The sequence below is a fragment of the Barbus barbus genome (genome assembly GCF_936440315.1).
Source record: "Barbus barbus genome assembly, chromosome: 39".
NCBI lineage: Eukaryota > Metazoa > Chordata > Actinopteri > Cypriniformes > Cyprinidae > Barbus > Barbus barbus.
In genome coordinates this window covers 4,565,823-4,585,983 of record NC_136717.1, presented here as the reverse complement: position 1 = coordinate 4,585,983, position 20,161 = coordinate 4,565,823, and the positions used below count along the sequence as shown (strand labels likewise).

The 20,161-nt window shown below is 38.5% G+C and overlaps 1 protein-coding gene across 2 annotated transcripts; it reads left to right on the top strand.

Moving 5' to 3' along the window:
* Positions 1-224: 224 nt before the first annotated feature.
* Positions 225-6,747, top strand: LOC306858886 (uncharacterized protein). Of its 2 annotated transcripts, none has more exons than XM_079399664.1 (3): positions 225-312; positions 1,317-1,401; positions 3,342-6,741. In XM_079399664.1, exons 2-3 carry the CDS (start codon positions 1,391-1,393, stop codon positions 4,936-4,938), a joined length of 1,608 nt encoding a protein of 535 aa, XP_079255790.1. In that variant the 5' UTR covers positions 225-312; positions 1,317-1,390; the 3' UTR covers positions 4,939-6,741. The 2 variants fall into 2 exon arrangements, with proteins under 2 accessions (XP_079255790.1, XP_079255791.1); XM_079399665.1 differs by having other exon boundaries at positions 267-312; positions 1,335-1,401; positions 3,342-6,747.
* The last annotated feature ends 13,414 nt before the right edge of the window (positions 6,748-20,161 follow it).

Sequence of the window (20,161 nt, the reverse complement as noted above, 5' to 3'; positions counted from 1 at the left end):
CTTATCTTGGTACGGTGCCAGATGTTCCACCGACATGAATCTGAATTTAGTTCATTTGAATTATATTAATATTGTCAAAATGTTGTCAATTGTTCTTATGTAAGGACAATTAAAAGTGGAAGAAATTGAACAACATGAATTCTCATTTCAACGGCAGCAAAATATGTGGTTATTCATGTTTGTGCAGTATGTGCCTTTGTTCTTCCCCTTGTCTCCACCCTCAGCATACAGCAGGATATATAAATGACATGAGTGTGTATAACTGTAAAGGACATCAGTGAATATCAACTTCATACAAAGAAACTTCTCAAGGTAAGGGAACTTTTTATGCATTTTCTTAAGGATGTAACAAGTATAATATAAAAAGACATGTTATTCTCATATAATTTGATCAAACTAAAAACCATTTTCATAATCTTAGATCAAATGTGCGTTTATTACGGGAGTTTTTAAATTAGGGTCTGAGGTTTCACCTTGAGCTATATGCTGGGTCCAACATATGTGGCGTATTACTGAGTATTACTTATTTGTGACCCTGGACCACAAAACCAGTCATAAATCGCTCGGGTATATTTGTAGCAATAACCAAAAATACATTGTATGGGTTATCATTGTATAAATTATCCACTTTTCTTTTATGCCAAATATCATTAGGATATTAAGTAAAGATTATGTTCCATGAAGATATTTTGTGAATTTCCTACCATAAATATACCAAAACTTAATTTTTGATTAGTAATATGCTTTGCTAAGGACTTAATTTGGACAACTTTAAAGGCAATTTTCTCAATATTTAGATTTTTTTTTGCACCCTCAGATTCCAGATTTTCAAATAGTTGTATCTCGGCCAAATATTGTCCTCTCATAACAAACCATACATCAATGGAAAGCTTATTTATTTTTGAAGAATTCACCCTTATGACTGGTTTTGTGGTCCAGGGTCACATTTGGTATTACTGAGATCCATATTTGGATCAGGTCAGGTTTTCTGATTTATTAACTAACTAAATACTCACAAAATTAAATAATAATAATTTAATCATAAGCAAGAAAAAACTAATCCATAATGGAGAACACTGTTCTATATAGTGTTTTTGGTAACATGTTCTATGAAGCCCATATTTATAATACATTATAAGGGTATTCTTAAGGCATTATAATGAATGCATAATGCATTATAAAAACTTTATAATATGTTATATCGTCTTATAAATAGTCATAACAACAATTTTAATACTTTGTAATGCTGAAGCATTTGTGGGTATAACTATATATTTAAATTAGTATTTATTTATTTATTTACATACTTACATGAGCTGTTTTGCTGTAAGCAGTCTGGAGAGCAACAGTGAAGGTCTTCTGTGGGAACACATTCAGTCCAGCGATTACCATGAGTTCCAGGTGAGTTGAAATTGATGTGCTTTCTACAGGATGAAAATCCATGGCTAGGTGTGCACAGTGCACTACTCAATTTTAACCACAAGACACTCGCCTCCATGCATTAAAATTGAGTAGTGCACACTAGCTTGTGTAACAAAAACATTTGTTATTGTCATAAAGTCAGAATTACCTCCTCTTCTAGGTTCACGAAACGGTCGTCCATAAAATGTGCTGTGATAACATCTGGGTTGTGCTGTTCTGTTGTAATCGCAATGATTCCTGAATGCATCTGCTTTCTGAAGGCCAAATAAAGTGCTTTTGCTTTCGCATAGAAACACACAATGTCTCCCTGACATGGCTTCATCAACACTACTGCGGTTACTGAAACCACGCCTTCTTTCTTTGCGTGAACATTTGGGCGGCATTGCGCAAATATTTCCACATCGTGACGTAGACATGTGGGGGCGTGTTTAAATGAGCCATTTTAGGGGGGCGTGGACGAGTCTTAACTTTGATAAAGAATATCTCTTTGGTTTTGAGACTTTAGTCTTTGTAACTTCAGGAATCTTATCTATGCACAATCAGCTTGTAACACTCCAAAGAGAAAGGAAAACTTGAAATCGCATCATATGACCCCTTTAATAAATCTGTTTTGCACTAGATGCAAAAAAAAAAAGTTCCTCTCAGGGCCTTTTCGACAAAAATGTCCCCATTGAAATCCATCAAAACTGCAATTTTTAATCACAGTGCCGTTTAACTGTAAAATGACGCAATTTTTGTTAATAGGCTTTCATTCTGTTAGCAAGGCTTCAAAATTTTATTTTTGACTATTTTTTTTTTTTACCAGATTTGCCATTTTTTTCAGGTTTGGTTTATAAAGGGTCTACAAAGCAAATGCTCACATTATTCCTGTTTTCTGCATATTATAGAGCCAACTTGATAAATAACGCAGCCATAATTGTGTGGGTGTGTTGGTATAGATGTCAGAGTGTGGTTTGTATGTGTGTCATATAAAAGAAATGTGTGTGTGTGTGCTTTGGTGTTACTGTAATATTTGATAGAGAAAAACTCTACTGCAAATCACAAATCCAAGCACTGTGTGCACCAGCTGAGTTTTGCTGGCATCTAATGGGGAAAATGTGGTGCTGCGCCCAAACAAAATTTTACTGAAAGCTAATTTTTTAAGATATCAAGCTTATGACCTTTTTGACATGGAAATTTTTGTCCACTATGGACCTATGTGTAACTTTTTTTTTTATTGATGCACAAGGGTTAACATACAGGAGGCCTATAACAATGTTTAAAAGGTCTAAGGATTTATTATAAATTATGATGATTAAAAATCTTTAACAGTAATTTCTTAATTATTGACAGGAAATCTTATGGCTTCACTGAGAGAGAAAAAACTCCAGTACATTGAAGAAAAACTTAGCAAGAAGTATAATTTTTCCTATTTTTACCCAAAATAAGGTGTTGTGAGCATTAGTGAGTGCACAGATGTAATGCAATGTTTCATTCATACTGGTAGGACACTGGTGGGCACCCTCACACAGTAAATCCATAAGTGAAACTCATAGAAGTCGGAAATCCCTAATATGGACAAAGGCATACGCTATCGCTGTAACAATAAAATTCAGGAAGATACTTTTTAACTGATGAAACATCAAGGCAATAAACGTATGGTTGAGACCAAATGTTTTATCTGTTCTTCAAGCAATGTCTAGCATTTTTATAATGAAATGCTAATCAACAGCCTTCATCACTCTCGAGTGATATTATGAAATGAATTTGGGACAAAAATGTCATTAAATTACAACAGGTTTGTAAACAGGCTCAAACCCATGCATGCGGGTTACTGTAGCAAATTTATCCATCGCGCAGACTGTATACTGACTGCAACTAATAGTCTTAAATTATTGCTACATGAATATACTAAGATACATTGCCTCCATATTTTACAGACTTTCACCCAGCAATCCGGCTCTAATTCATCAAGGTCCTCCAAAACGATTTCGTCTAGACACAAAGAGAAGAGTGCTTGATGAAAACGGGAAAGTCAGAAAATGGACTTATGGGAAAAAAGACACCAGTAAACCAAACAAAATAGTTCTATTGGTGGGAGAGACTGGAGCTGGGAAGACGACTCTCATCAACACCATGGTCAACTACTTACTGAAGGTGAAGTTTGAGGAAGAAGTATGGTATGAAATCACAGAAGAAGAAGCGAGAGATCAATCAGAATCACAAACCTCTGAAATCACCATGTATGAGGTCTGTCCTGTAGAGAGTCCCATATCTCTCACTATCATTGATACTCCAGGCTATGGAGACACTAGAGGACTGGACAAAGATCTGGACGTTGCTGCCAATTTAGCCACTCTGTTTCAGAGCAGTGCTGGAGTTCGTGAAGTTGATGCCGTGTGTTTTGTGATTCAAGCATCTAAGAATCGTCTCTCAGACAGACAGCATTACATTATCAGTTCCATTCTGTCTTTGTTTGGAAAAGACATTGTGGACAACATTGTGTTTTTAATCACACACTCTGATGGTCTACCACCTCAAAACGTCCTCAGTGCCATCAATAAAGTTAAAATCCCCTGCAAAAGAGACAAAAGTGGCCAACCTGTGCATTTCCTATTCAACAATCGGCAGGCTGACGCCCAAAACAATGAGAGCCGTTACCGTCGTGCTCAAAGAGAGGCTTGGGAATGCAGTATGGCAGATATGAAGCAATTTCTTCAGTCTCTGGATGAAAAGAACAGAAAAAGTTTAGAGTTGACTTCAGATGTCCTCATTGAGCGCATTCGATTAGAAGCGGCCATCTGCAACTTACAGATGCGAGTTGAAGAGAAAGAGTCCAAGAAATCTGAAAAAATTCAGATTCAGGAGGCAATGAAACTAAACAAGGAAAAGATTGACAGGGATGCAAACTTTAGCATTAGAGTCAAAAAGACAATCAAAGTGAAGGTGCCCATTGAAAGTGCTTCATGGAAGAACAGGAAGGCGACAACATGCACCGTCTGTAAAGAAAACTGCCATGAGTTTGACTGCTGGTGGACTTCTGATCCCAGCAAATGTGAAGTCATGAAGAAAGGCTACTGCACTGTGTGCACTGGGAAGTGTCATCACAGCAAACATGTCAAAGATAACAAGAAATACATCATCAGCACCTCGAATGTTGTGATGCAATCAGATGAATTAAAGAAGGAATATGAAAATGCTAAAGCCAAGAGGTTTTCTGTTGTAATGGATGATCTTGACAAAGGTCTGCAGGAGCTTGATGATCAAAAGTCAATTCTTCTGTTCAATGCTTACAAGACCATCAAGAATCTGTCTCAGATCGCATTAAAACCAGACTCTGCCTTCACTCTTCAGCATCTCGACTTCTTCATCCCCAGATTGAAGGAGGCTGGGAAAGAAAACTGGGTCAGAGAGCTTGAAGAAATGATGAGAAATGCTAAAGCTGAGGAAGCAAATAAAGATGCTCTGAGTTATCTTAAAGCTGGTCTGACAAAACTTTTCCTTGGTGGTAAGAAAGGCAGAGAAGACAAGAGATGAATCAATGAAAATAAATAAGACTGCTTAAAATGAGCATTCTGTACATCTGAAAATTAGAAATTTCATTTAATCATAGTATCAAGCTCTTTTAGTGTTTATTTAAAAGGCAAGACACTCCAATCCAGTCTGTTAGTTAATGAATCAATATCAGTAAATTTTAGGCTTACTAGATGGTTGCTATAGCAGAAATTTTTGCATCAGTGGATGATGATGTATTTAATTTTGAACTCTTCTATATTTTATCTACATCAGTTGCTGTCTTTTATTTTTTAAGTCTTTATTGTTATTTCCATCAGATTGTCCGTCTTTCTCTACATCAAAATTATTGTTTAATAAAATAACTACAATAAATATAAAAATATATGACATTTATAACTTTCTTTTTTTCTTGAGCAAGCTACAGTATAATCCCTCCTTTTCTTCAGGTTAGTGACAAATAGTTTGATAAAACACTGCCAACTGACACACTTTTGGCAATAAAGGAGGTTGTTCAGTTTGGTTTGAAGCATCACTGTCAGCAAAAGTGTCAAATGCCTAGATCTATTGTGAATCAGATGTGTTATACACTTGACCAGAAGGGGGAGTCTTTATCGTTGTACTTTGTTTTTTTGTAATGAATGAATTAGTCTTTATTGTCATTGTACAGAACAACAAAATATTGTTAGCAGCTTTTTAAGACACCAGTAGAGATAAAAGAAACAAACACTATAAAGACAAGTCACCTTTATTTATAAATCTGTATACAATACAGATTGTCAAAGCAGCTTAACAGTGTCAAACAGGAAAATAGTTTGTTAATAATGCAAGAGGACAATAACAAATAGTTAATTTTTTAGTAAATGTTAGTTCATTGATGATTCAATGATGTCATCATCTAGTTCAGCTCTCTTCCAATAGTGTCTGTGCAATCAGTCAAGTGTCGCTAACTAAGCAAGCCAAAGGTGATAGTGGCAAGGAACCAAAACTCCATCGGTGACAGAATGGAGAAAAAACCTTGGGAGAAACCAGGCTCAGTCGGGGGCCAGACAAACCAGCAGTTTGTTCCAACTGCAGCAAAGTCTAATTGTGCAGAGGACTCATCTGGTTCCCATGGTCTTGTGTGTATGGTCGTCAAATTCTTCACTGGGGATCTGTCTCTGGGGTTCATCTAAGTGTCCTGATCTCCACTGACATTCAGGGCTGTGGAGGTTATCTCTAGGTGCTGATCCACCATCTGATCTGGATACAGTCTGGATCGGGTGGCTATGGTGACCTCGGAATAAGAAAGAAACAGACTAATATTAGCATTCTTCTTACGATGTAACAAGTACATTGGGTGTTATGGGAAGTGTTCCCGGTTCTGGTTGACCTAATTAATGCAGCCTAACAATCCTTTAACTGATTTGAATAATAGAAATGTGTTAATATATTATGTGTATTATGTGGCGTTCAGTGGTAGAGCATTGTGTTAGCAGTACAAAAGGTTGTGGGTTCAATTCCTAAGGAACACACAAACTGATTTAAAAAAAAAAGTATAGCCTGAATGCACACTCGCTTTGGATAAAAGCGTCTGCTAAATGCATAAATGTAAATGTAATGTGTATGCCTGGTTAAAGAGATGGGTCTTTAATCTAGATTCAAATTGACAGAGTGTGTCTGCCTCCCGAACAATCCTAGGTAGATTCAGAGTTTGGGCACTAAAAAAGGATCTGCCGCCTGCAGTGGATTTTGATATTCTAGTTAATTATCAAATTGCCAGAGTTTTGAGATCGCAGTGAAAGTGAAGGACAATAATGTAACCAGACACCTAATAAAGAATTACAATAATCTAACCTTGAGGTCATGAACGTTTCTGCGTTTGACATTGAGAGCATTGGTTGTAATTAGAGATCGACCGATATATCGATTTAGCACATTATAGCAGGAGTCAGATTTCACTGATCACGTGAAGAGAGGTGCTTTCAGTGCAAGCGCTTGGTGGGTAGAGCCTGGTTTATACTCGCTGCGTCAGCACGAGCGTGAAGGTGCGCGTCGCGGACGGAGCGCAATGGAGGATTTTGTTTTCAAACTAAAGTAAAAGACCGCTTCTTAAACCAGAGAAGGTGAACCTGCTGGTGTTCTTGTAGAAAAAACATACAAGTCCTGTCAGTGACAGCCAGTTTAGTTTTACTTTTTTTAAAAGTGAGATCAGTGGGAAGAATGAGTCTAGAGCCCTGCATGAAACACTGCTAATTCTCAAAACATTTTTTGTTAAGATGACTGAAAGGAGGAAAAACCAAAGTGAAGTATGGACTTACTTCACGCAGTCATTTATTTACTTTATAACAGTAAATAAATATCGGTTCTGCGTATCGGTTATCGGGCACATAAACATGCAAATAATTGGTATCGGTATCGGTTATAAAAAATCAATTATCAGTCAATCACTATTTGTAATTTAGATATATTTTTAGATGGAAACTGCAAAGTTCTGTCATGAAACTCTAGGTGGCGCAGGAAATTGATATTCACACAAATTGATATTCACAGCCAGGCACAGCTCGTCTGTAAATATTCACACAAAACAGACCTCAATATATAATAAACTGTAACTGTGTTCAGTGTAAGGCTGTCCTGGTAGTGCACCTCTCACGAGTATTAAACTGATGTATGGTGACAACTGGGGAACAACGCTAACTACGGGGGATTCATTTGGACCAGAATCAGAAGATGAGGATCGACTCACTGGAGCAAAGGTAAACAGTAAGTAGAATAGTCTAATCTAGTCCTAGGGTCAATCAATTAATCACAAAGTTCAAAAGAATACAGTCAATTAGTAAGTCAAGTCAAGTTGAGCTTTATTGTCATCCTGCTACATGTGGGGATATACAGTGGAACGAAATGTTGTGCCTCACAGGACCACCGTGCTACATAAATACAGACATACAACAATGAAGTAAAAAGAGTAACTACCCTACTGACAGATTTTGACTATAAATATACAATATATAAATGGTTACCTATACAACTAAAAATACAAACTATACGAATGCTTCACGTATAATACTGTACATGTGCAAAGAGAAACATAAGTCAAGCAGCTGGTTGGGGAACAATGCAAGATGACTTGTAGTGCATGAGCATGTAAACACACATATTACTGAGTATTTTGTAGGATTATGTCTAGTGCACATAGAGGAGAGTGTGTTACTACAAGTATGGAATCAGATTTGGGTGCCTGCTCACGATCCTCCCGAGGCGGCGGTGCCTGCTCACAGTTCTTCTGAGGCGGAGGTGTCCGCACACAAGACTCTCGAGGTGGCGGTTCCCGCTCACAGTTCCTCTGAGGCGGCGGTGTTCGCTCACAGGGCTCCTGAGGCAGCTGTACCCGCTTACGATTTCCTCAAGGCGGCATTATCCGTACACAAAGCTCCTGAGGCAGTGGCGGTGTCTTCTCACGATCCTCCTGCTCTGCTCTGCCACCCTGGTACCCTGGCACAGAGGTGTCTCCAGGCCCTCTGCCGCTGCACGGGCCTGGCCCACCATCCCTCCCCCTGATCCGCCTCTGGCCCACCTCCCTCCCAGACATTTTGATTTCAGTTTTACTGTGAAGCATCTGGAATCTGCTCCTTAAAGAGGGGGTTGTGTCACGGTCCTGCTGGTGTGCCCTGGTTGGCCACCAGATGTCACTGGGTGTTTGTTTGAGCACATGGCTTGTTGTTTGTGGTTTGTGCCATGTGCTCTCCTGTCTATTGTCTGACCCCGCCCTCCTTGTTATCTCATTATTGTTTCAGTGACTTCACCTGTGTCCTCCTCGTTTGTCTCCCTATTTATTCTCCTGGTGTCTGCAGTCCTGTGCTGTTTCGTTGTTTAATGTGAGATGTTTGTAGTCGTGTGTGGGTATGTTTGCAGGTACTGCAGTTCCTGCCTGTTTTTCCCCCCTCGGGGTGGTTTTTGTTCATTTTTTGTTTCTTTATTATTAAAATACCCACTTGTCTCCTGCACTTGAGTCCTCGCCTCATCTCTCTTCCAGAGCCATGACAGTATCCTGATAAGCTGATATCCTTCTTAAATGATGATTGATGATAAAGATATCATTTGCTGTGCTATTCTTAGGAAACCATCTCAACAATGTAGTGTAGCAGCAGAACAATGCAGATAAAATAATAATAAAAAAATCTTTATATATCAAATCTTTATATATAATGAGATTGAGAGTCAGTGTTTTAGGAGGTAGTGGGTTTGTGTGGAGTTTCAGAGGAGGGGCGTGGTGATTTGATTTCTGGGGCCCGTTTCAGAAAGGAGGTTAAGTGAAAACTCTTGAGTATGTTAACTCTAAAATCAGGGAAACTCTGGGTTTTCCGTTTCAAAATGGCAGGTTTGTCAAACCCGGGAAAGCAGGGTAAGTCAAGCCCATTTCTGAAAGAGAGGTAACTTACTCTGTGAACCTAACCTGGTTGGGAGCAGGTTTTCTTTGGTAAACCCAGATTTTCTTTCCTTCTCCTCCCACTTTTTATAGTGTTAGCAAAGTTTAAATACCTTTTTTTTTTTCATTCATGCTGGAAAATTGCTTTTCTTACTGAGTATTTTTGTCTTATTTCAAGTACAAATATAAAACAAATTCTTAATATGCATTTTATATATGAAAAATTGTCTATATTTAGTCGTTTCCTGGGGGATTTTCCTTTTAAGTGCATTTTACATAAAACAAGTAAAATTGTCCGCCATAGGGTAAGAAAAAATCTTAATGCAAACAGAAAAAAATAATATTTTTAATTCTTATCTCATTGGAGGATAATTAGCAAAATAAGAAAAATGCACTTTAAAACATCGGAGATGCAGAGCACATTATAAGTCCTGTATGCAGATTTTAAGGAAAGTGTGCATCGCTCTCATGCTCTTTCTGACTATTTTTTCCTGGGCACAAATCCGTCAAAGAGGAGTATCACAGGACTATAGGTCAGTGGTGTAACAATGAGTTTAAATGAGGCTAATCTGATAAATGATGTTCACTTGATAACATCTTTCTGTGACCTGTGGAAGTAACCCGAAATAATCTGAATTTCCAGTGTGGCTGAATGCATTGATGACAAGCATAACCCCACCATCACCCCTTCTGAAACTAATTACTGTATGAAATGGAAGGATGCCAGATGGAGGGGTAGTACGAGCCATAACCACCACCACAGCTGTTAAATAAATCATTCATAATTTTTTGGTCATCTTTATTTCCTAATACAAAAGCAAAAGTTATTGTTTTTAGTTTTGGATTTTAGAAATCTTCCAGTACTTGACCATCTCCTCTTCATCTGTCAGTGGTGCTGGTGCAGGTTCTCCCATGGCCTTCTTGCTGTCGACAAGTCAGTAGTTATTTGTATTACTCTAATTAAGAAATGTAACAGGTTGGATTAGAGAATATTTAATTATGTGAAAAGAGTGTTAGACTGTGGAAAAAGCTGCAGTCCATTGAAATAGACATTAAATGATATTTGATGTCAAATGGCAATAAAGTCATTTAGCCCACACCCATGAACCTTTCATGTTTAAAGCTTTACCTTGATTGAATTGTGTTTTTATACTTCCTTTTTAGCTGCTGCCACGTTCTTGTTTCTTTTTCTGTCTTTTCCCCTTTTTTTGTGGCCATGAGATACCCTTAAAATGAATATTGGTTCAATAATTTACAGTTTTCACCTCTGATATTATAACAGTTAAGTTATAGACAGTTATTAAGAATTAATGTTACGCATTGACGGAAGTACGCAGGCTGACATCATTTTGGTGGGAGCTGTTGCCATGGTGAATCGTAATTTCGGCGCTCCGCTGATCATGACTTTTCATAGTCGTGGTCCACGTGCTTAACTCAGAGTCAACCTACTCAGAGTTGAGTAAACTAACTCAGTTCAGCTGTTGTGTAACCGAAAACTCAGAGTTCAAGTTTAAACTCCGAGTTAGTTGAACCTCCTTATTGAAACGGGCCCCAGGGCTCTCACAGCCTGGGGGAAAAAGCTGTTGAGCAGTCTGGTCGGAGCGGGCTCTGATGCTCCGGTCCCGTCTGGAAGAGACTGTGGGAGGGATGGGTGGGATCCTTTACGATACTGTTGGCTTTGCTGGAGCATCGTGTAAGGAAAATGTCCAGGATGGAGAGGAGAGGGGCACCGATGATCTTTGAAGCTGTGTTCACTGTCCGCTGGAGGGTCTTGTGGTCTGCTGCACTACAGTTCCCATACTAGACAATGATGCAGCTGGTCAGTACGCTCTCAATGGTTCCCCTGTAGAATGTGGTGAGGATGGGTGGAGGGAGACTTGCTCTTTTTAGCCGGAGGAGAAAGTGTAGGCGGGTAGTTGACAAATAGCCAGTAAAAAAAGTTTTTTTTTTTGTTGTTAAAAACCATTTTTGAAGAAGAAATGCATATATTTATGTAGTGTAAAGTCTGATCATTGAGAAAATATAAATGAATGAATGAATGAATGATGCATTTATATAGTGATAAAGGTCACTAACGTCAATTCTTTCACTGTTTTTTTAAACATTTTTACTGAACTGTACCATAAATCTGTCCAATCGTGTGACAGCAAAAATTAAGGGAAAAAAAAAAAAAACTCTTAATAATATATAAATAGAACGAGAGAGACTTATCTTTATTGTCAGACACTTATTTTCATAGTGTTATTTATTTAATATGAAATTATAATTATCATAATTTTTCCCCATGACTTGTTGGACAATTTCAAGACAAACTTTGACAACAAGATAAACTTTGCTGTCATTCATTCAAAACTGTTGAAAATTAGACCATTTTAAGTTGAGTGATATTTGTATTTCCCCTATTGCAACTCAATTGATTTTTTAAGATATTTTGAGATAAAAACAAATCTTTGGTTCTTTTATGTGCGTCACACCATAGGTCATTACATCACAATAAAGGACAGAAATGTTAGTTATTAAAGTATTTCTATTTAAAGGTCTAGTTCACCCCAAAATTCTGTCATTAATTACTCACCCTCATGTCGTTCCAAACCCGTTAGACCTTCGTTCATCTTCGGAACACAAATTGAAATGTGTTTGCTGTCTATAGAGGGTCTGAGAGCTCTCAGATTTCATCAATGCAACTGAAATGTTCCCAGGTCCAGAAATGTAGTAAATACATCGGTAAAACAGTCCATGTGACATCAGTGGCTCAATTTACCCTACGAGAATCCTTTTTTTTTTGCGCAAAGAAAACAAAAATAACAATTTACTCAACCATTCTTCTCCCCCTGAGTTTTGTCTTCCACCATTTTGGAGAGTACCTAAGAACGTATTTGATGTAATCAGCGTTGTTTACGTTCGTGGGGAAAGCGTGTGCATGAACATAATCTGCATATTTAGCGTTGTTTACACTTAGGGGAAAGCATGCGTCTGCGTTGTGATACTCTCTAAGTTATTGATAAATAATGACTGATATGGATAATGAAGTGAAACATTCCTGAGGGTCAGCAGTACACTGTTAGCTGGAATGTTAGAGGATTAAATGGACCAGTGAAAAGAACTCGCATATTTACGCATATTAAGAGACTAAAAACAGAAAAAGCCTTTCTAGAGGAAACACACCTACGTACTGAAAACCTGGGTTGGTCAGCTTTACCGCTCTAGCTTTAACCATAGGGCTAGAGATGCAGCCATTATAATTCAGTACAATTTTGTAATACTGAGAGTTGGGAATTGACATAAGACACTTGGGATAAAGCTGTTGAAAGAATAAATAAGACTTCATCTTGTGCATGACTCAGTCTGATTCAGATGAAAGTTCTCTACCGAATTCACTATAGTAAAACCAAACTGGCTAAACTATACCCAAATATAGATGAAACATGTTATCATTTCAATGCATCTAGGGCAGATCTAACACATATGGTCCTGTACTAAACTAAGACAGGTTTGGTTTTCAATATTTGAAATTTTTAATTTAAGAATTCAGCCTAACCCAATAATGGCTTTCTTTGGAGTTACAGGTTATGACATTCACATAATTAAAGATAAAGAAAATGCCTTTGCATTTGCAACATTAATAGCTAGGAGAAGAATTCTTTTAGAGTGGAAATCACCAATGCCACCTAAACTGTCACTATGGCTTAGTGATGTAATGTTTTTTTTCTAAAAACAGAAAAAAATCTAATATTCTCTCAGAGGATCAACCAGAACATTTTACAAAACATGGGATCCTTTAATAATCTATACTGAGAAGAATTTACTCCTCCAACTTTGAGCCCTCCCACCCATTTTTGGTTTCTTGGGTACAGGGATGATGGTGGAGCATTTGAAGCAGGAGGGGACTTCACACAGCTCCAGTTATCTGTTGAAGATCAATGTGAAGATGGATGATAGCTGGACAGCACAGGCTTTGAGGCAGGCTGGAGAGACACCGTCTGGGCCTTTGGCTTTCCTTATCTTCTGTTTCCTGAAGCTTTGCTTACATCTTCACAGATCTTGATTACAGGCTGAGAAACAGTAGGGGGGTGAGAGGGAAGGTGTTGATGGTTGTGTTGTGAGACGGTCAGAGTGGGTGGGGGGTGTAAGCACCTGAAGCTATGGACTGTAGCATCCTCAACAACATATACCCGAAATCAAACAAAAGTTAATTTAGTATATAAAATTAATATATATATTGTGACGAGTCGGCTGCCACCCCGTCCCGTATTCGCCGCCCTTCACCAGGCTCCCGACGGGAGTGGGTGTGTGAGAGAGGAGGGGCGCTGGATAGCCACGGCTGGCGGCGTGTGATGAGGCGCACCTGATGTGAATAGAGCCTCATCACCGCCGCTGTTTAAATGCCGAGCGCGCCTCTCCTCGGGAGACCGTCTCTTCCCCGTGCATGCACGCTGGTGTCCTCGTGGGTCCAGGAAGGGTGCGTCGAGGAGGAGGACTGCCGCACCCGTGAGACGGCTGACGGGCCAGGATGCCGGGCCATCGAATCCCCCAGAAGCGCCGGGAACCCAGGAGTTGGAAGAAGCCGCGCAAGAGATGCCGCCGCCACTCGCTCCCGGCCCCGAGAGGGGAGCGCGTGCGGCCACCGGACTCCGCCCCTTCCCTGGACCCTTCCCTTCTGAACACTACCCTCCTGCACAAGCCCCGCAGCACAACGAGGACACCAGATTCCCCGTTTATTTGGACACTTTTTCCGCTTTGGACATTTTATTTTAATATTTTGTTTAATAAAAACCTCTCCGAGGCCTGACGCCATGCCCACTGTGTCTGTCGTTTGCTCCTCCCGCCACAATATATATATATATATATATATATATATATATATATAAAATAAAATTTAAAATGTTTATTTAATTCTATACCTTTAATGAAGCCTGTGTGTGATCATTTCAATTTAAATATACTTTGGAAGTAATAACAAAAACGACTGATGTCACACTACAATAAAACCTAAACTGCAAAAAATGCTTTTCTTACTTTTTTGTCTTACTTAGATTATTTAGCTTGTTCTAAGGAAAAACTCACTTAATTTTGACTTTATTTTTCTGAAAATTTCTAGAAAATCCCTCTTGATTTAAGAATTTTTAGATGTTTTGGCTGAAAACAAGACTAAAAAAATCTAAGAAAAGTTTTTTTTTTTTTGCAGTGTACATGAATGATATCCATCAACACAAATAAAGGTTGAGAAAAGCTCCACTCAGCAGGACTCACACACTGTTTTTACTGTCTACATGATCATTTATTACACACATTTATTCTGTTATTTCATTGACAAAAGTTCAGCCATAGTGTTAATGTAATGAAGAGAAAATAAGAGACTATTAAAGTATTACAGGTAGAATCTCTCGTCAATCCATTGTAATTCATCAACAGTTTCACTGATTCATAACATACATTAAAGCCAGGATAGAGCGGCTGAGTGAATGTGGTCTGTTCTGTGTGGATGAGGCTCATTGTGTCAGAGATGCTGTAGAAGGACAGAGTTCCTGCACTGTGATCCACATACACTCCTACTCTGTTGCTTATGAACTCTACAGGGTACAGGATGTTGAGTTCTCTACAGGGAGATTCCATATGTTGCTGTGTAAGAATGAGTAACAGGAGGGAGAGCAGAACAAACTCCAGGACTGATCATTACGTCCAAACTCACACTCATTACCCCATCCCTTCCTGCTGATGCTCTTATATGACACTGATATAAACACACCATCATCACCACTCCACTCAGTCTCCCAGTAACAGCGTCCAACACTCTCTCTAATGTTTTACTGACATATGGCCTGACAACATCTCACATGACTGCAGGTCACGATGTTCTGCAGGATGTTCTACTGAAACTCCTCTTCACCTGTAGCTTTTCTGGGCTCGTTTGAGTAGCGGCTGACACTGAGGGGAAGTGGAGTGCGCGTCTAAAAAGTCTAGACTGTTCTTCGTGACTCTCCTTCATCTCCGTGTTCCTCGCCTCCTCACTGGAGCACCGTGACAACTGTATGTGTTTTAATCCAGGTGCATTGTTTCCATGATGCTCCCCTGCCCACCCCTCAAGAACTGTATACATCCAGAATGAGGAGAATGGCTCAGAAAATCACTCTGGATCCCTCACAACCAAGCCATCCCTTTTTGAACTTTTGCCATCTGGTCAGCGCTATAGAGCCCCAAATACCAGGACAGCCAGGCACAAGAACAGTTTCTTCCCCCAGGCAATCAGCCTTATGAACAGTTAAATGTTCCCCCCCCATTGTGCAATAAAAATATGTGCAATAACCTTACATTTATTTGTTACCACCTACATCCTAGTACATCCATACATCTCATTCTATTTTATTCCTATTCTATTATCTATAGCACAAATGTATATACAATTTATTTTTCTATTTTTGTCTATTTATATTTACACATGCATTTTTTATTCTCATCTTATTTTTATTGTCTGTGTGTTGTAGTTGTCTCTGTGTGCTGGAAGTTTGCGACACTAAAACAAATTCCTTGTATGCGCAAGCATACTTGGCAATAAAGCTCTTTCTGATTCTGATGTAAGATAAGGCTCAATCCATTTCATTGTATCTAATTTAAAAAGTTTACATGTAATAATTGAGATATTATTATTTCGTGTGTCAAATGCCTTTTGTAAATCAAAGAACACAGCACCCACAACCCCACCCTTGTCTAATTTTGACCGGATTTTCTCAATAAAATAGCATCGAATGCTGTTTATGGAACCCAAATTGCATAGGACACAAGTTATTTTGTGTATCTAAAAAATTCACAATTTCCTCAGCTACAACTTTTTCTACTATTTTAGACACTACTGACAAAACTGAAATCGGCCTATAATTTGACACATTAGTTGGATCGCCTGCCTTGAAAACTGGGGTAACTAACCCTGTTTTCCAACAATTCAGGAATGAAGATTGTCTAATTGATAAATTCACAAAAGTTATTTGTGAAAAAATATCACTATAATTATTTTTTAAATTACAGTCTAAACTGTATGTTTATTGTATACTGTATATCTCTAGCATTGGAATTTTTTAAATATTTTGTAATCTGAATTATATGCTTGGAAACTTTTACTGAATTAACAAAATGAATTTCTTTATATCTTATCTCAAATTTATCAGTCAAACAAAGTAATTGTGAAACATATCTGCAATTTTGCTACGTTTATCAATTATTCTCCCTTTAAAATCTAATTCTAAACATTTATTACATGATTTAGAGTCTTTCTTTATGAATTTATTCATAGTTTGCCATACCTTTTTACTGTTACCTTTAGCCTCATTTAAAATATTAATAAGAAAAATGTGACAGCCAGCTGTAATGACATTATTACCTTGTTTCTTAAACAATTAGAAAAAAAGCAAAAAGCCTTCAAGGTGCAACGCCAGAATCAGAAACGAAACGGAGTACGTCCAATGACACCAGGGCCTGGGTCGAGCTGAATATCACAAGCAAGGAGAAGCGTTGTCATCAGATAGAGCAGCACTTTTCTCTGAGGCTTCATAGATCTCACACGTGTTGAATTCCTTTGTACAGTTGGTATTGAACAGCCTTTCTGTGTTTTAAAACAATGGTATACGAGGCAAACTGACCCAGTTCACCGAGACAACTTGGTGATTGAACCCCATTGCCACATACGTGAGTAATCCAACAACACTTGATCTAAACAAAAAGAAGGACAAACATTCATCAGAAAAACAAAGTTTTCTGCATGAATTTCATCGTATGAAGGTTCAAGAGAGCCACAGCATAATTGATCATCACATTAAATCAGTTATAAAAATTGGATCGCTTTAATTTATTTCTGAGAGCAGCTACTTCTCAGGGGTGCCCCAAATGAAGTAAAGAATGTGATGAGTGCTCTTGACTCTTGGGTTAAGGGAAATCTAGGGTAAGAAGAATGTAACACACTCAAGTCCACACGATATACTCTTCTTTTCATTTGGTTTGAGTATGAACACCATCCCAGCATACCATTCTGTGGGATTGCTCACCTTTGAAATGATTCCCATTAACCCCCAAGTTCCTCTTTCACTTTTGTTCTGAGAGGTATGAAGACCCTACAGGGTGTTGACAATGCGTACAGTGTCATTCCAGTCTGTAACTCAATTATATGATATGGACATTTTAGCAATCCTACAGCTGCAAAAACTGATTGAGTTGGTGTTTTTTGTGTGACTGTGAACACTTCAAATGAACACAATTCAGGGCTTCTATAGCTGGAAGTCCAAGAAGAAATTTTGTGAGTTTGTTTACAACATACATACTGCTGTGTCCTTTAGCATTCATTCAGTACACACTGAAAACATCCTTTTACATCCAGAATGTTATGCCCTGGGCCATACAGTGCCTTTGGTGATATTTTCAACTCACAGAACCTGTTTGCTTTGAAAATGTTTTCTGGAACAGCAGTCACAACTGCTCCTGTGTCAAGCTTAAAAAGTTGATAGGAGTTCCATTTACAGTGACAGTCTCTGTCCATTCTGTTAAATTCTCTGTGGATAGCTCAACAAGAAAAGCATAATCTTCACCCTCAGAGACATCTGCGTCCTGTTGTTAAACAGAGTTTGTACATCCCACATGCAGCTGCTATATTGGCTTTTTCTCTTGCATTTTTGGCACTCTTTGTCTTTTGCAGGACAGTCCTTCCAAAAATGTTTCCATTCTGTTCCACATCTGCCAAAGTCTTTTCACATTGAATTTTGTATCCTTTTTCCATTAGGATATCTTTCTGGCCTGTTTCGTTTGTGTTGTTCAAGGCTTTACTTCTGATTGCATTCAGACAGGGGCAATGTAATGGGTGTAAGGCTAGGAAGATTCCCCCACAGCCCCCACATGGGATGCAATCGCTGGGGGCTCGAGTCAACATGCTGTTCAGGGGGCCCAGAAACCATAGCGGCACCCCAACATCCAGATTCAAGTTGTGAGTGGCTGTTGATTCAGACCCGTATAACACTGCTTGCTGTTTCTTCACAGTTTTGTTTTGGCACACTTTTTGGATAGTTTAGTTAAATATAAATCAATTTTTTTCCGACAGGACTCCAAAACATCACACGAAGGAGCCTGTCTAAACACCTCCATACTAAATTCCATCTATTAACCTACCACTTCCCCAATACGCATGAAAAAACTGCCAATCAAAACATAAAAATATATAAATGGTACTTACCAGCAAAGCCGAAAACTTCTCAATTTGGATCGGGCAAATTTCCAAATCAAACAAATAGAATTGGACGGACGAGCCCCCAATTATTACGCCCCGCCTCTAGGGAAAATATAAAACACTAAAGAGGCGTAATAAATAATTGGTTGGGTTGTGGAAATGGAATCCCCGCACGCATCCCTCCGGTCAAAAACCAAAAAAACAAATGCACAAAATTGAAGCAAAAAGTAATTAATTTATTAAAGATTAATAAGTGAAATAAAGAGTAAATCTTCAGGGTGTCCAAAAGGCCAACATAACAAACAAAACGAATATAAAAAGAAAAGAGGGGAAAATTAATAACCTAATTAAATACCAAAAGAAAATACATTTATCTTACCTAACTCCCTGCCCAAAAACAGAGATCAAACAATTTCAAAATAAACAAGGCAGGACACCCCTACGCTCCACACTGTTAAAATGGTTTAGACATAGGAGAACGGTTCAGAAGTTTACACAAGATGCACATTTACTAGAACGAAAAACGAAATCTCTAAAACACAATTTGATCATCGGCCGGAGGAGGGATTCCGGAGCTCTCAACCCACGTGCGACCAAACCAAGAATGAGCTCCTCGATGAGTGTCAGCAGTGTCCTTTTAAAGACCCCGCCCCGACTAGGCAACCAATGGCTGCTTACATCCCATGATTGGCGAACCTGTTTTGAATTAGAGAAAACAAGAAAAGAAAAAGAACACAAGCAATAGAAAACAAACTAACACAGGTCGTAACATACAGTTATGAACACGATATTGCATAGCTTGTCAGTGATCTACGGCTCTGTGTAGTAAATGCCGCTCCATCTGAAAGCACGTGATGGAGATTTACTACTAATCACAGAACCGGCTTTACTGACGAGATACGCATGACAATTACATGCGATTTGTCGCGCACCCCAATTTTGTTTGTTTGTTGAACACAAAGTACAAAGTAGATGAGGAAAACTAGGATGCCGGGTGTATTAAAAGCGACTCCATTACCGGTACTGTCTACAGTGCGTGGAATGGTGCGCTGTGATTGGTTGAGCGGATATATCACGTTCTGCAGAGAATGGAGTTCACGTTCCGCGGATTGGAAAAAAGGGAGAAAACACGATAGAATAACACAGCGGATATCGCATTTTGCGTAAAATTTAAAATTTACTTTTCAAAACCTACCAGATACAATACTGATTTTGGCAGAAACTAATTTTTTTTTTAAAAAATGGTGTTTATCGCGTTTTGGAACCAAACTCGTAATTTATACTGTATGTATGTATATGTATATGTAAAAAAATAAATAAGTAAATAAGTAAACCAACTGTTAACTAACAATACAAAATAATTGTGTTGTCATTTATGTAATCTACGGTTAACTTTGCATTAAATTATGTAATGCATTATGGAGGCAAAGAACCATTCTAGCATTCTGCCCGCTTCAACTCAGACAGTAAGATCACATGTATTTGAATGCATGCATTATAGCATTGACTTGAATTAATTATCGTGAGAGAGAGGGATGAAAGTTCTGTGTGTGAATTGTGTATTCTGCAAAAGTGAGAGAAACAGAGAAAGAGTCAGACAAATCAGAACTAAAGGAAAGCATCTGAAAAAATGGAAA